This window comes from Neomonachus schauinslandi, chromosome 1 (genome assembly GCF_002201575.2).
Source record: "Neomonachus schauinslandi chromosome 1, ASM220157v2, whole genome shotgun sequence".
Taxonomy (NCBI): domain Eukaryota; kingdom Metazoa; phylum Chordata; class Mammalia; order Carnivora; family Phocidae; genus Neomonachus; species Neomonachus schauinslandi.
The window spans coordinates 6,240,573-6,258,269 of record NC_058403.1 but is presented as its reverse complement, the minus strand read 5'-3'; the positions used below and the strand labels follow the sequence as shown (position 1 = coordinate 6,258,269).

The window sequence follows — 17,697 nt, the reverse complement described above, 5'->3', positions numbered from 1 at the left end:
AATATTTGTTCATAAGCCCTAATGACAGAAGAGGCTAAATAAAATATCTTCAACTTCTCAACCTGACTTCTGTTTCCTACCCTGACAGATATCCCACAGCAAAACTCCAAAGGCCTATCAAAGCTCAAGTAGACATCAAAGTGTTTCTTAATACTAATTAGGACTCTGTGCTTCCAAGTGTCAGCATGTGAAAGTCCAAAAACTGTTGTAGATAATGAGCTCATCATGGGAGGAGAGAGATAGAAGGAACTAGAAAGTAATTCCAACAGGGCCAAGAAAATCACAGATCTAAGAACTTGTCAGCAATGCAAATCTGAAAACAAAACCCCCCACTGAAGTACTCACACTGACCAACCTAAATAATATATCTAAAAAGCTTAACAAAGATAAAATGACTTTGAGCAATGGCAATATGGCTTCTATAAGGCACAAAATCACTCTAATAGTTTTAAGATTTCTACTATCCAGGTGGATAGATAACTTATATAATTGGCTTTAAGTTTTGAAGTTACACAACCAAGCCTGTCTCCTGAGTGGAGACTTGTTCTTAAAGACGAGCTATAACTGGGCGCCTGGGTGGCTCAGTCGGTTAAGCGACTGCCTTCGGCTCAGGTCATGATCCTGGAGTCCCGGGATCGAGTCCCACATCGGGCTCCCTGCTCGGCGGGGAGTCTGCTTCTCCCTCTCCCCCTCCCCCTGCTTGTGTTCCCTCTCTCGCTATGTCTCTCTCTGTCAAATAAATAAATAAAATCTTAAAAAAAAAAAAGACGAGCTATAACAGACATGGCTAAAAACAACTTCTCTAATAGAAAAGGTACGGACAGAAAATTTTAAACAGAGTGTTTCCTAGTGCTAAACATGGTCTTATTTTATCTCTTAAATGATCTAGAAGGGAAACGTTCTAGATTACACTCGCTGCCTGAGTTGAAGAAGCAATAAAACTGATCATTAAAATAATAGGAGGCTTCAACATAGGCAGGTGTACTTAGACGAAGTCCAGGTGTTGTAGGAACATGGATTCCAGGCAGCAGCTGTAATCCCATAAAAGAATTATAGATTCATTGCATTTCTGAGGATTCTAGCACAATCATCAAAAGATGAAGGGGGAGGAAGTTTGCTAACCTATTTTTGTATAAAACAAGGTATTTCTGGAAAGTATGGTGGTTCTAGTCCCAATACAGGCAACAAAAATGATGAACAGAAAATGGTTGTGAGTGTGAGCCTCACACTGGGTGTAGAGATTGCTTAAAGAGAAAATCTTAAAAAACAAAAACAAAGGGCACCTGGGCAGCTCAGTCAGTTAAGCATTAGCTGACTCTTGACTTCAGTTCAGGTCAGGATCTCAGGGTCATGAGATCCAGCCCCACGCTGGGCTCCACACTAAGCATTGGGCTCCACAATGAGCATGGAGATTCTTTCCCTCTCCCTCTGCCCCTCCCATTGCTCGTGTACGCATGCGCTCTCAATCTCAAATATTTTTTTAAAAAAGAAAATGGTGGGCGCCTGGGTGGCTCAGTTGGTTAAGCGACTGCCTTCGGCTCAGGTCATGATCCTGGAGTCCTGGGATCGAGTCCCACATCGGGCTCCCTGCTCAGCAGGGAGTCTGCTTCTCCCCCTGACCCTCCCCACTCTCATGCTCTATCTCATTCTCTCTCTCAAATAAATAAATAAAATCTTAAAAAAAAAAAAAAAGAAAATGGTTCTGGATTATTAAGTTAGTATGGTATTGACCAAATCAATACGATAAATAATGTTCCTTCACTATTTTCAAGTCCTACGCCGACTGGTAATAGTCTCTACCAGCGACTTCAACGAGTAAGGCAGTTATGCAACATCCTCAGGAATGAGGCCAGAACTAAGTTCCTTCCAACATCAAATAGCCAATCTCTCTACCATCTTATTTTTTGTAGCCACAGTCACTCTCAGAAAGTGTATCAGCCATACTCCTAGGATCACCATGTTACTATCACTATCACTAAATACTGCTGTGAGCATGAGCCTCTTCAAGCCCAGGGTAGCAACTATACAACAGAGTGGTAGTAGGGTCTAGATAACCTGTCTAATTGGAAAGTTATGGGAGAAAGTAGCTTTTTCTGTAAAGTCTGGGATACTATAATCAGGATCTAGAATGAATGTTTAATATCTTTAATATGTTCCTATCTGATCATTAGCTTTCCCTCAATTAAACTGCATCTAGAAACCTTACAAGGGAAAACACGTAACTACCACATCATATCACAACTCCTATATAATGGGCATACAGTACCACAATGAAATAAGAAGTGACAGCATAGTCTTTGATACAGAATAAAAAAAATCAATGTCTTCCTTAAGTAAGTCCCCTCAGCCTCTGATGCCACAGAAGTTCTTGGCCTCTTTTCTAGGCTTTATAAAGAAATGCATGTTTAGTAGTCAAGGGCAAGATAAATACTGCTATAGATGTAAAAGGGGAAAAGAGATTAACCCTCAGGTTATCCAAAAGGACGTAGGCAGAGAAATGATCTCGTGTTGGCATGAAGATCCTTCACTCAAAAGCACTGATTTTAATTCAGGAAAGAGAACTAGTTTTAGCTTCCCGGAGTAGACCGGGTTTGCTCACCCTACAGCCACTATCTCCCCCGACTTCGGCAGGCCCCTCCTATGTAGTCCTGGGCAATGAAACAGAGAAGAAACTTTCTGAGGCAGGGCAATGTTCCTGAAAAATTCTCCTCCCTAATAAAAGAACCCTTCCCTCCCATCATTTCTAGGATATGATAGCAACCATTAAAACTAACAGTTTGAGGAGAAAAAAGCCAAGATGTCAACTGCCCAATCAAAAAGACAGAGACCAAGGCCTTAATGACACCATTAAATCACCCATCTATTCCACCTACAGACTTACAAGATATCATTGTAACTTTATTATTTAGGCCCCTGCTTTTAAGCAAGTAAAGCATCCCATAAGCCTACTATCACGTGCTACGCAATCACACCAATCCTACCAGCACTGCCCACCAATTTGAAAATCTGAAGCAAACTCATCCACCAGCCATCCCATAAAGTGAGGCTTGCCTAGAAAATGCTATTAATGCTTCAGCCAATACCAAAGGACATATCCTTAGTTAGTAATTCTGTGTAACCTATTAATATCATTTTCTTCTTCCCTTACTTAGCAAAACAGCAAGCCCTATTTCTTTTTTCCAAATTACAAATTATTCAGAAGAAGAAAATCTAAGATTTCTGATATTCTTGATAGGGAGTTCTGACTGATCATTACAATAGGGAGTAAGATCATCTGAAAGGAATAAAATACAAAAGGCAAAATACTCAGGGGCTTTATCCATAAATCAGCTGACTTCTGAAAAGAAACCACTAAACTTGAGATTATTCCGTTGTAACATATGAAAGTAACTGAATTTTCTAAGCAGAACATAATTAAAATAAACCTGTGTGAAGACTAATTAAAGCCTGAGTCCTACATGGAACTTAATGAAGAGACAAATACGCCCCAAAAAGTCAACCCTCTTTGTTTTTTTTAATATTTCACAAGATGTATCAAAGCAGAAGAGACAGGACATTTCAAAATGTATGAGTATGCCACAGCCCGAAGAAGCTATGAAATAGTGAAGTACTGGTCAAGGAACAATTTCAGCCACATGAACATAGTAAAGATCACAGTTTTCAATATTAATGCAAAACATCTTCTAGCCAGACTTAGTTTATCATTTCATCAAGAAGTCTGCCATATTCTAGGGCAGAAGACATAAACAGACATTTTTCCAAAGAAGACATCCAAATGGCCAGCAGACACGTGAAAAAGTGCTCAACATCACTTGGCATTAGGGAAATCCAAATCAAAACCTCAGTGAGATACCACCTCACACCAGTCAGAATGGCTAAAATTAACAAGTCAGGAAACGACAGATGTTGGCGGGGATGCGGAGAAAGGGGAACCCTCCTACACTGTTGGTAGGAATGCAAGCTGGTGCAGCCACTCTGGAAAACAGTATGCAGGTTCCTCAAAAAGTTGAAAATAGAGCTACCATATGATCCAGCAATTGCACTACTGGGTATTTACCCCAAAGATACAAATGTAGGGATCCGAAGGGGTATGTGCACCCCGATGTTTATAGCAGCAATGTCCACAATAGCCAAACTGTGGAAAGAGCCAAGATATCCATTGACAGATGAATGGATAAAGAAGATATGGTATATATATACAATGGAATATTATGCAGCCATCAAAAGGAATGAGCTCTTGCCATTTGCAACGATGTGGATAGAACTGGAGGGTGTTATGCTGAGCGAAATAAGTCAATCACAGAAAGACATGTATCATATGACCTCACTGATATGAGGAATTCTTAATCTCAGGAAACAAAGGGTTTGCTGGAGTGGTGGGGGGTGGGAGGGATGGGGTGGCTGGGTGATAGACATTGGGGAGGGTATGTGCTATGGTGAGTGCTGTGAATTGTGCAAGACTGTTCAATCACAGATCTGTACCTCTGAAACAAATAATATATGTTTAAAAAAAAAAAAGTTAGCAGAAGGGGAAGAATGAACGGGGGGGAAATCGGAGGGGGAAACAAACCATGAGAGACGATGGACTCTGAAAAACAAACTGAGGGTTCTAGAGGGGAGGGGGGTAGGAGGATGGGTTAGCCTGGTGATGGGTATTAAAGAGGGCAGGTTCTGCATGGAGCACTGGGTGTTGTGCACAAACAATGAATCATGGAACACTACATCAAAAACTAATGATGTAATGTATGAGGATTAACATAACAATAAAAAATTTAAAAAAAAGAAGTCTGCCATATTCTAAAAGACCAAGAGAAATAAAACCTATTCATTTTAGCTATGTCTTTAAAGCAAATTCATAAAACTCAATACAAACAAAACAAGAGCTTACAAAAAGTCAAATAAAAGCCCTGCACTTGATAGAGATTCTAGGTTCAGCTGCAGAGTCCTGAAATGTATGAACTCTTAAGTAAATACAATTAAATCATTCAGAATAGAAGTATTAGTCCCCCAATGAGTAACGAGCCAGAAAGGATCCATAGCTGCACAGCTACTGGTTCAATTCCTTTCAAATTGGCTGAAAACATAACACTGTGTATTTAAGGATCATCTTCTTTTTAAGCTAAAATGCTGAGCAAAGGGAATTTGATAAACCATTTTAATAAGAAATGTATTATAAAATCTGATCACTAACACAGTATAGAATGTTACAGAAACAAAGAAAGTCTAGACGAAAGCCAGCCAAAATGTAGTACATGATGATGACCACAGTCCCTGTAGAGAAAGGACAGAAGACTCAAATGGTACTTGCAAACTGACAGTTTAGAAAAGGCTAGATTCATACCTCACACCAACCATACGCTCAAATCAACTGAACATAAAGACATTACAAAGGAACTACATATGGACTGGAAAATAATAACGATGAATAGACACATAATACCACCTTTTATAATATTAATTTTTGGAGTGCAGAAGGGCTTTAAGGACAACCCTAAAGACAAAATAAAGATTAACAGATGTAACCAAAGTAAAAATCTTAAACCTCTGTAAAAACAAAAGCTCCAAAAAAAAAAAAAAAAAAAAGCTCCCAACAAAACTAAAAGCAGCCTGCAAACTTGGACAGGAACCTAGAACATGTGGCCGACTAAAGGAACCTAGAGAGATGAAGAATTCTTACAAAATGGGAAGACAGCAGTAGAAAAGCAGGTAAGAGATATAAAAAGGCAATTCAGAAAAGATGAATTATCAACAGGCACAAAACAAACTTCCTTAAAAAAACAAGTCTTAAGCATGTAACTGCTGGGTCAGAGGTTATGCAGGGTTTTGTTTTTTTACTTCTGCAATGGTTTAATTGCCAAATAGTTGGAAAGGATTATTCGCTTAAGAAAAAGCCCCCAATCAGTACTGCTTTTATTACATCTTTAAAATATCACAAATTAAGTCTGAAAAATCAACTGCCATCTTGCTGTTTCTATAACTAGACAACTTAAATCTTATTCATCAGCCTGCTGAACTGTTCCTTTTTCAGAAACATAGTTACCATCCAAAAATTTTCTGATATCCTTGTTTTTACCGGTTGTGCTAAATCCAAGCAACTGAGTTTGATACAAGTTCAATGTCATTTCCTTCAAGAATTAACTCATCTTCCTGGGCTTGAGATACAAGAAAGCGACACCTGGCCTCATTCACACCCTGTAGATATATTTTTCACTCAAGAAATTTCAGATCTCAACAAGAGAACTATTCTCCTGAGTAACAACGTTGACGGGGAAGGGAGCATACACAGACCTCATCTTTTAACAGGAGGCCAGTGTAACACCCTTGATCACCTTGTGTACAGGACTACAGATAGTGCGGACAGTAGCCAGTTCTGTTCTAGCTCCCACCATCTGTCAACTCAGAGCCTCTTCTTTTTCTTCCAAGGAGACTGAGTTCTACATTGATGTGACTGAAGTCCCTTCTCAGGGTTCCTCTGGGGCCCTTCATAGTAACACTGTGTCATTCAGAGTGATGTTGACATCTTCTGAAATGTCAACAGTCTGATTGCTGACAATGATCTTCATTCTCGCAGTAGATGTGGCAAAGAGCTATGCAGGTTTTTAAGACTGAGGGCAACTACTCTTTCCTCTGATCCTCTCATGGCTTCACTTTCCTTCTTCATCCTTCAAGACAAGTGTCACCCCATGGACAAAAGCTGTCCCTCCCCACCCCCCCTTCCCAATCCCCATCACCATACAAATGTGAATTTGTATTACAGTAACTTGCCTGCTACTTCTGGTTACCCCTAGGGTGTAAAGCCCCAGGAAACCAGGAGCCTTGTCCATCTCATCCACACTGGTCTCCCTGGAACCTTGAATACAATAGGCTTTCACTTACTGAATAAATGCATCATACATTCATGAATGAGTATCACACAAAGTGGGCTTGCAGCTGGACCTGCCCCCTAGGAATGTAACCTCACTAAAGCTACTTCTGCCTTTCAGTTTCATCTCAAACAGGAAATCACAATACAGACAAGGTGATAGGATTGCTAAAAGTAAGTGAGATTATACAGGTTAAAGCTCTTAACTTTTGTGCAGTAGTTGGCAAAAAATGACTCAAACATTAGCTACTGAGGGGCACCTGGCTGGCTCAGTCAGAAGAGCATGGGACTCTAGGTCTTGGGAGTCATGAGTTCCTGCCCCACCTTGGGTGCAGAGCTCATTATTTACATATAAATAAATAAACTTTAAAAAAAACACAAACCATTTTACTCAATGGTTCAGTTTCTAGAAATTTATGATAAATGACAATTATAGAAGATGTAAATAAATGCACAGATACACAGATCTTACTTTGGTATTCACAGAATCACTAACAGCAAAAAAACCTAGAAACCAACCAAATGTCCAACAAACAAAAGGTTAGATAAAATTTCCTAGAGAAATGGAAAGGAATTCACAAAATATTATCTTTTTAAAGATCCTATTTTGGGGGGCGCCTGGGTGGCTCAGTCAGTGAAGCATCTGCCTTTGGCTCGGGTCATGATCCCAGGTACCAGATCAAGCAATGGTGTTGGCGGCGGGCTGGTCTCCCTGCTCAGTGAGGAGCCTGCTCCCTCTCCTTCTGCCCCTCCCCACTTCACGCTCTCATGCGCTCTCAAAAAAAGATCCTATTTTTTTAGCATATATGAAGAAAAATAAACACCTCTCGCTCTCATGATTTTCTATTTTTTCTTTGCTTTTGCATTTTCTAAATATTCTACAATAAACAGCAATTTTTATTTAATATTAGGACACTTTTTGGTCAGATTACAGAGAAAAGACTAATGAACTAATTAATTACATCACTTTTCAGTTACCCCCCCCCATAAAGACCACTACCAAGATCCTCAAACATTTACATATAAATATGGGCAAAATTTAATATAGGCAAAATGTAAGGCTTTATTTAAATTGAGGCTCTACCACAAAGTCTTTCTCCAGCAAAAGTTTCTCAATGTGGAATCCAGCCTAAAATATACCAATGATAGTTTAACTAACAGAAACTAAAGTAAGGGGGGTAGTAGACTCTCCTGACCCTCAGGCAGTGTGGTGAAAAGTACTAGTTGGCCCTACCTAACTAGTTACGGGACCTTGGACAAGGTACTTTCTAAGACTTCAGATTCCACATTTGCAAAAAGAATAGGTAATACTGCACACTTAACAATGTACAAGGTACACTTCTAAGGCTTTTACGGTTTTGACTAATTTAACTCTTCACTACATTAATAATAACTAACATGTACACAGTGATTTCTACCTGACACTGTTCTAAGTACTTCACATAGACTAACTTACTATATCCCCAAACTACTCATCTGCATTTTACAGATGAGAAAACGCAGGTACGGGCATTAAATAACTTGCCCAGAAGCAAAGAGCTAAGAAACGACAAAGCTAAAAATAAGAACCCTGGCTGTCTAGTTCACAACTCTCCAGCATCACTGGATCCTCGCAACTGGCTATACTGCATCCTAATAAAAATGGCACGTTAACAAGATAATCAAGGAGTATCTGAAGAGGTTTAGAGCCAAAGTGGCCCCTAAAAGTTTTTAAAGCCAAATGCATGCAAACTGATTAAAATCAACATAGAGAGGGCGCCTGGGTGGCTCAGTTGGTTGAGCGACTGCCTTCGGCTCAGGTCATGATCCTGGAGTCCCCGGATCGAGTCCCGCATTGGGCTCCCTGCTCAGTGGGGGGTCTGCTTCTCCCTCTGGCCCTCTTCCCTCTCGTGCTCTCTGTCTCTCATTCTCTCTCTCAAATAAATAAATCTTAAAAAAAAAAATTAAAAAATAAAATAAAATAAAATCAACATAGAGGATTTTTTTCTAAGCGGTTAAGAGTCTCCCATCCAAATCTCATTCACCTACCCCATTACAAATAATAAGCAAAGTCAAAGTCTCGGCCAAATTCTAAATACTGCACACACAATTCATCCTGCTCTGCTATGGTATTACTTAACTGTAACACAAAAGTTTTGTGTTCAAAATGCCACTTTTGCATTTCTACATAATAAAGGAAAGAGAGTCAATATGACTCAAAGATGCTATTTTGTACCTTCCTACTGAAATAGTCTAAGGAACTTAAAAAAGGGATGTACAACTTCCATGTATCTCACAGCCATTCCAGTGCTGAACACTGCTCTGACCTACAAATGAAGCCCATGTCTCGGAGAGATTTTAAGAAATCAAAGATCATAGAAAAAAAAAATCATTTAATAACCAAACTGGTGATGGCTGGTTCTCAACAGGAAAATATACTAAGCATTAGGCCACCCACATTAATTCTTTCAATGAACAGTGAGAGCCAACTATGTGCCAGGAAGGACAATTAAGTGTACCCACAGAGGACTGCAGACAGTTACATGTCCCACGTAATTTTAAGTTGAAAGTAGTCATTTATTTCAACTATTAAAAGGAGATAATGTGTGAGGCTACTGCCCTCACTTTAACAATGAGAACAGGTTGGTCTAGCTTGAAAATAATTTTTAGGGGCGCCTGGGTGGCTCAGTCATTAAGCGTCTGCCTTCGGCTCAGGTCATGATCCCAGGGTCCTGGGATCAAGCCCCGCATCGGGCTCCCTGCTCGGCGGGAAGCCTGCTTCTCCCTCTCCCACTCCCCCTGCTTCTCCCTCTCCCACTCCCCCTGCTTATGTTCCCTCTTTTGCTGTGTCTCTGTCAAATAAATAAAATAAAACCTTTAAAAAAAAAAAAGAAAGAAAATAATTTTTAAACCCGTCAAAGAGCTGAGAAAACAAGTTGACATCAACTACGCCCCAGAAACTGGTGAGCCCTTCTGTGACCAGAAAAAGATTCACAGCTGCTTTCATCCCTAGCAGAGAGGCAGGAAAAACTGACCACAGATGAGAATAAGGAAAAACCTGCCAAACTTTTAAACTTCACAGCCATCTGTGGGCTGGCATGTCTGAGGCCTGATGAGAATGCTGAGGGCCCTCAGTCAAGAGTGTCTACACCACCCCAATTCTCCCCACGGGCCTTCATCAATTGCAAAGGGCCAAAAATGGGATGCAGAGCAGCTGGGGGGAGACCCAGTCCAAACCAAGTGCACTCCAGAGGCCCTCTGAAGGCTAGGGATAGGAAAATAGAGTAGAAAGCCAAGGGCCCAACTGGAGAGCAAAGAGATCTCAGCAACCCAAAAGCTGGCAATTGGACTATAAAACAGAGCAAGCTCTTTCAAGGTTTGGGAAGCTAGCAACCTGGCTATAAAATATAGACATCTCCGGGAGTTCAGACCGTGTGTTGGGCTCCATGCTGAATGTGGAGCCTACTTAAAAAAATAGACCGGTCACTCGCTCGCTCAGAAATCTCACCAATGCCCAAACCCCAAACTCTCCTGGAAGGGAAAATCCTATATCTGATCCAATCCTTAAACTATGTGAAGCTAGTGATGAACCAAATGTACCTATAGCTGCAACAGAACCCAGAGACAACCAGATAGGACACAAATTAGATGCACCCAGCCTCTCACATTAAGAACTTGAGAGTAAAAGGGTGCATCCTTTACTAGGGCTAACTGTATTACCTCAACCTCTACTCTTTGCCCAGCATACTTCAGAAGATGATGGGATACACAAAGCCAAACGCGACCCCTGATCAAGAGAGGGAGTAGTCAAGAGTGGACCCAGAGAAGGCCCTGATGTTGAAAATGCTCAGCCATTATCTCTTCAAAATATTTCTTCTGCCCCATTCTTATTATTTCCATTTAGGACTTTAATTACACATTAGACAATTTGATATCCCACAGATTCAAGACGTTTGAACAACCTCAAGCAGAGTAAATGCAAAGAAATCTACTTAGGTGCATGTAGTAGCAAACTTTTGACGTGGCCTCCAATGATTCCCACCTCCTGGTACTGACAACCTTGTGATATCCCAAATCCCCTCCCCTAGAGTAAGTTACTTCTAACCAAAAGAATACACTCAACACTGAGGGGATACCACTTCCATTACTGTGACTTCTGTCTTACTAGCTTATTCAGCTTTCACCTTTTGAAGATGCAAGCTGCCTTGTTGGATAGACAAGTGGCAAGGAACTGAGGACAGCCAACAGACAACTAGAACCGAGACTTCTCAGTCCAACAACCCGAGAACTGAATCTAGCAAAAACCAGGTGAGCTTGGAAACAGACCCTCACCTTACCTACAATCAAGTCTCCAGTTGAAACCCCAGAGCTGGCCAACACCTGGATTGCAACCTTGATAAAGACTGAAATGACTCAGCTCAGCTATGCCTGGACTTCTAATTTACGTAAATTCTGGAATAATTAATAATAAATCTGCGTTGTTTTAAGCCACTAAGTTTTGGGGTAACCTCATCGCTTCTCGGCCTTTTGGCTAAGATCAAGTGAAGTTTTGGGGTAACCTCTCATGCAGGAACAGATAACAACTATGGTACATCACAGTAAAACTGCTAAAAATCAAAAACAAAATGAAAATCTTAAAAAGCAGCCAGAAAAAAAAAGCATTATCTTGAAAGAAAAAATAGTAAGACTGCCAATTTTTCATTATTAATGAGCTGAAAGGGAAGGGAAAAAAAAAAAAAAGCACTAACGGGAATTTCACCTTTAAAACAACTTTTAAAAACAAAGACAAAACAAAAATGTTTCAAACCAAAAATAAATAAGAAAAAGGAAAACCAAAGCCATTGTCAACAAAACTTCATTAAAAGAAGTAACAGAGTAAGTTGTCCAGACTGAAGAAAAATAATCACAGATAAGATACATGGGAAGATAGGAAAGAACTGAAAATACCAGAAAAGGTAGACGGTGGGTAAGCAAATGAGTATTAACTTTAAAACAGCAGCAGTAACATCTGGAAAAATTTATAACATATGTAAAAGTAAAATATGATAATAGCCCAAAGGACAGGAGAGTAAGAATTAACAGTTTTAATCTCATTTACTTGGGAAGTGGTAAAATAACTAAATGGTCAACACATATTGTAACCTCTAGGGTAACCACTAAAATAATAAAAGGATATATACCTAAAAAGCAATAAAAAATAGTATAATAATTAATCCAAAAGAGAAGAGAAATAAAGAGATGGGAATATATAAAAAAGATACCTGGTAGACTTAACACAATTTTATTTAAGTAATTATATTAATTACTTAAATTATAACTAAAGACTCCAAGGAGAAGACTGAATAATAAAACTACATGCTGTTTACAGGAGACATACTTAGAAAATGAGACACGGGAAAATGTTTGCTTTACTAAAAGTAAAAGGACAGAAAAAGATGCACTATGCCATCACTAACAGAGAGAAAGCAGGGCTGGCTGTACTAAGGCCAAGTCAGACTTTGAGGTAAGAAGCTATTATGAGAGAAAGAAAGAACATTTCCTAATTTTTTTTTTTTAAAAAAAAATGTCAAATTCTGGAAAAGGCAAAACTATGGGAATAGTAAAAAGGTCAGTGGTTAGGAGGGAGGGAAGGATAATTAGGTATAGCAGAGAGGATTTCTGGGCAGTATCTGTATGATACTGTATTAGTGGATATGTGTCATTTGTCTAAACCCACAAAATGCAAAACACCAAGAGTACCCACTGTAAATATAAAAGAACCCTAATGTAAACTATGGACTTGGGTGATTATGGGGGGTCAATACAGGTTCACTGACCGCAGCATACGTACCATTCTGGGGAATGCAGAAAACGAGGGAGGCTGTGCACTTACAGGGGACAGTGCTCAATTTTGCTATGAACCTAAAACTGCTCTAAAAAAGTTAATGCAATAGGAAGATAACAATTATGAATTTATACATACCCACTAACATACATAAAGAACTGGAAAAAGTAAAAAGACAACTCCACAGTTACAGATGAAGATTGTAACAATCCCTCTCAGACACCAATAGAACCAAATGGCAAAAATGTGTAAGGATTTAGACAATGTGAAAGGAAAAAATTTCATGTGACTTTTGTCCCTTAGATGCAAATAACTGTTATGATTAGGTGAGCCTCTGAAAACAAAGTAATTTATAACTATCCTCTTTCAAAGCAGGGTAGAGCACGCTCTTGATCTCAGGATACTGAGTTCAAGCCCTACGCAGTATGGAGAGCTTACTTAAATAAAGTAGCACAGTCAAGGCTAAGGGACTCCTAGATAACAACACCACTACCATTATTCAGCACCTAGCTAGAAGGCACCATTAGTTCCCCAGCCCACAATGTGTTCACCCATAAATGGGTAAATAGCAGGTATCATTCATTCAGACATAAGAGCCAAAAGAGACTGTATTTTGTTATCTCATTTAGACCCTACAAATATAAATTAAGCAAAAGGGAAGTCTACCCAATTAGGCCTTGTCATCTTACCAACATCGTTACTTGTAAGTGCTGATTATTACTGCATGCCAGGCATCGTAAGCCATTTTTTTCCCACGTTTACAACAATGTTTTGATACAATTACTATTATCTTTGGGGCGCCTGGGTGGCTCAGATGGTTAAGCATCTGCCTTCGGCTCCGGTCATGATCTCCAGGTCCTGAGAGCCACCCAGGCGCCCCTCAACTTTGTATTTCAATACAAATAACTTTTTTTCCTTAAAGGCCTATTAAACATTATTTAAAAGAAAAAGCATAATGACAATAAATTTTCTAACAATAGGCTGCAATGTAAGGATTTCCTGATTTTATTTACTGGTTAAGGAAGACAGTGACCTACAAAATTGCATGTTACTCAATTAGCTAAGTCTCTCGAATCACGTTCGCCTTATTTAAACATGCTCCTTCTTTACAAATTAGGTCCCTCCTCACTCCTGTGCCCCATTCCATAGCTCCATTTCCTTCTTCCTCTTTCATGTTCACCACCTATAAATCATGAATACCCCAATTACATTTTACGAATTCACAGGCCCAACTGCTAATGCAGATAAGTAGTCTCAATTCTTTCAAGAAATAGTAAAAATACTCTTGCTTCCAAAGTACAGGTTGGAGTGACAACATGGTCCTAAGTCTAAGATAAACTGTAACTTTGTATGCAGTGACTCTGGAATCACCTGAAACGTTTCAAAAACTACCAACGTCCAGTCCCAACACAAAAATTCTGATTTAACTAGTGTGAGACATGGCCTGAGTATTCAGATTTTATAAAGCTTCCCAGATGGCTCTGATCCAAGAATTAGAACTGAGAAAAAGGAGTAAATTTAACAGCACAAGGAAACAAACAGCATAAAGAAACTATCAGACAAAACCCGAAGGTGAAACACTTTACAGACCAACTCAAGTCTCTTCAGGAGAAAAAACTATGGAAAATAAAAAAGAGATGGAAAATAATTTCAGTACAACACATGGACCTTACCTGAAGCCCAATTCTAACTAAATATAAAAAGAAATCCAAGGAACAAGAGGAAATCTGAATATGGTCTAGATATATAAATAAACCTACGTATGTATCATCAAAGAATATTATTCTTTGGATTGTGTGACAGACACTGGCACTGTGGTGGTCTAAGAAACAGTCCTTCAATTTTTCCGAGATGCACTCGGCAGAATTTCGAGAGGAAATATAATGTCTAGATTTACTTTAAAATACTTCAGCTTATTAACCAATAAAATAAAGGAATGTCTGGAATTTGCTTTAAAACAATACAGCCTAGGGGAGGGAGCTAACAGATGCAACATTCTTTGCTAATCACTAAGGCTGATAAGGAGTACCTAGTGGATGGTTCATTACTCTTATTTTTCTGTTTGAAGATTTCCACGGGTAATTTATAAAAAAAGATACTTCAAATAGAAGCCAAAGTAAAGATAGCAAATTGGCAACAGGGTTCATTTCATTATTCCAATTTGTGTATATCTGAAATACTGCTTAATTGAAAGAAAAGCGAACTTGGTTTGGAGAACTAGAAGCTACTCACGTACTTCGACAAAAAAAAAAAAAAAAACTCTCCTGTATACAAGATGCTCATCCTGAGTGGCTCGGTCGTTAAGGGTCTGACTTCGGCTCAGGTCATGATCCCAGAGTCCTGGGATCGAGCTCCGCATTAGGCTCCCTGCTCGGTGGGAAGCCTGCTTCTCCCTCTCCCACTCCCCTTGCTTGTGTTCCTGCTTTTGATATCTCTCTGTCAAATAAATAAATAAAATCTTTAAAAAAAAAAGGAAGCTCATCCTCTGTCACTTACAGCTAGGAGAGGGTAGAGGCAGGGGAAGGCAAAGGACAAAGAGGATTTCCACCAGACCCAATGAGCTAGGTGATGAGAGATGACCTGGCTCACAGCCACACCACAGGAATGTAACACAGAGATTTGGGGTAATTCTAAGCAGAATTTTAAGTAGGATTTCAAGCAATTCTAACAGAAAAGCCAAAAATGTAATATTTAAAAAGTTTTCCAGTAGTTATAGCATCTCAAAATTTACACAATTATCTCTTCCACAGCACAACTGCACTGTCAATAATGCACTTTTGCTTCCCTGATAACACTTTTTTCTCTCACCAGAAGGTGTAAAACAAGTAGTCCTTTAAACGTTTCCTAGACTTAAATATCAAAATAACATATTCAATTCTGTCATGATGCAGAATTTTTAGAACTTTCTTGGAAATACTGTTCACTTTTAAGTGTTTGCTTCAAAAAACTCTACATCAGTAAATATTACAATTGATGACTGAAATAAAATCCTTTCTCCAGACTTTGTCAATAATACTTAACTGTTCATATACAGATGACAAATCTCCGTTTACTTTTTGTCCTTTTGTTTAAGCCAAGAAGTGATCGTATCCTACTACCGAATTCTATTACAAGTATTAGAACTGTGGTAATAGATCATTCAGGAGATTTTGATTTGTCCTCAGTTGTTTTGCTCATACAAGATGCCGATACAGCCTGGTTAACTAACGAAATCCTTTCTCCTAATACACAAGTTGGCAAAAAATATTTTCCTAAAGATTGTTTTATTTCATAGGACAAACCAGTGGGCAAGACCTAATTCTGTATCGTGAAAGCAACTCAAAAAGTTGACAAGGTGCAATGAAAAGAGAAGCATAATCTACGCTAATGGTGCTCTAAACGGAGAAGCCGCACAGTTAGGGCCTACGTTAAGTTACGTACAGCAAGGCCAATACAAAAATTCATCAAAATAAGTTTTCTAAGGCACTCAACAAGTACTGTACAGTTTGGAGAAGCAAAAGTACTGGAGGAATGGCATACTGTCACAACAGCAAGATTTTTATGACACTGCCGAGGGGAAAGAAAAACACGCTCAAGAGAACATTTCTCCACCTTTCAGAAACCAAGGATTCTATTCCTAAGGAACAAGTGGTTAGAGGAGCTGGGCGGGGCAAAAGAGGGAACACCAATCAGAGGTCGAGTTACAAGTCGCGTACGAAAACAGAAGGATGAGAGCAGCTCCCTGAGTGGCTGGCACCTAACCCCCCCCCCCCCCCCGCCCGCGCGCACGCGCGCCCCCGGCTCTCACCATAGGCAGCCGCACCTGGGGACCCACCCCACCGCAAACCGCGGCGCAGGGTCGCCCCCACCTCCCGCCAGCCACCCCCCCAGGGCCGTTTCCTCCCAAAACAAACCTGGCCGCCCCAAAACAAAACAAAACCTGCCGAGGGAGTCCGCTCTCCCGGGGTCGCCCCCGAGCACCGCTCGGCCACTTCGCCCCACGAGCAGGAGCCCCGACAAGGGGGCGGGGAGCGGGTGCTCGGAAACACGGGGATGGAAATGTCAAAAATCTCACCAATTCCTCGTAGCTCCTGTTGTGCTCGTTGCCCTCCCAGTCCAACCTCTTCGGCAGCAACTGCAAAGGCACGAAACGCACACGAGTGACCACCGCGCGGGGCCGGGCGGGGGGCCGCGGGCCGCGCGGGGGGCGGCGGGGTGGGCTGGAGTGGGGAGCTGGGCGAGCGGCCCCGGCAGGGTAGGGAAGGGGGCACGGAGGGGACGCGGCGGGGCGGGCGCGGCGGGCGCCACGAAGCACAGACCTGGTACTGCTCCAGCTCCTGCACCAGCACCTGCAGCCGACGAGACGCGCAGTTAGGAGGGCGGGGGGCACCCGGGTCCACCCGGCGCCCTCCACCCGCGACCCAGGCGGCGGCGGGGCCGGGGCCGGGACGCGGCGGCCCGCGCCGCCGCCCGCGGGGCCCGCACTCACCTGGGCGGCTCTCCGACACGGGCCGGCCGATAGGTACCGGGCGATGAGAAAGTACAGCTCTGCGGGAAGACGGGGAGTCGGGTCAAGAGCGGGCGCGGCGGCGGGGAGGGGACCGGGGCCGGGCTCGGGGCGCCGCGGGGAGGGCGCGGGCGGCGCGTCTTACCCGACTCGATGAGGGGCACCGGGCGTCGGGCGGGCGAGGGCTCCGCCATGGCCGGGCGCGGGGCGCGGGGCGCGGGGCGCGGGACGCGGCGAGGGAGCGGGCGAGCGAAGCGTGTAGGCCGCGCCGAGGCCTGAGCGGGCCGGCGTCCCTCTACCTCTGGCGCGCCGCCGCCGCCGCCATGCCGTGCGCGCCGCCACGCCGATGCCTCCGCGAAGTAGTCCCTCCGCGGGAGAGAAAGTAGTCCCTGCGCGGCGACGGCCCGGCGCCCCGTCCGACCGACGGTGGGGCCGCGACCAGAGCGGCTGGCTGCGCCTCTCTCTCCCCCGTGTCAGGGGCGCCGCGACGGGAACGTGGAGGGTGGGCGAAGGCCCGGGCCCGGGCAGGCGGCGGGTGGGGGCGGG

The 17,697-nt window shown here is 42.1% G+C and overlaps 1 protein-coding gene across 1 annotated transcript in view; it reads right to left on the bottom strand.

The window, feature by feature from the left end:
- BRWD1 (bromodomain and WD repeat domain containing 1) overlaps window positions 1-17,345 on the bottom strand; it is a 105,446-nt gene extending 88,101 nt beyond the window's left edge. The window contains 4 exon segments of the mRNA XM_021679271.2: window positions 16,720-16,779; window positions 16,964-16,993; window positions 17,134-17,192; window positions 17,297-17,345. Of these exon segments, the coding sequence (XP_021534946.2) occupies window positions 16,720-16,779; window positions 16,964-16,993; window positions 17,134-17,192; window positions 17,297-17,345 (198 nt within the window).
- Between the last annotated feature and the right edge of the window lie 352 nt (window positions 17,346-17,697).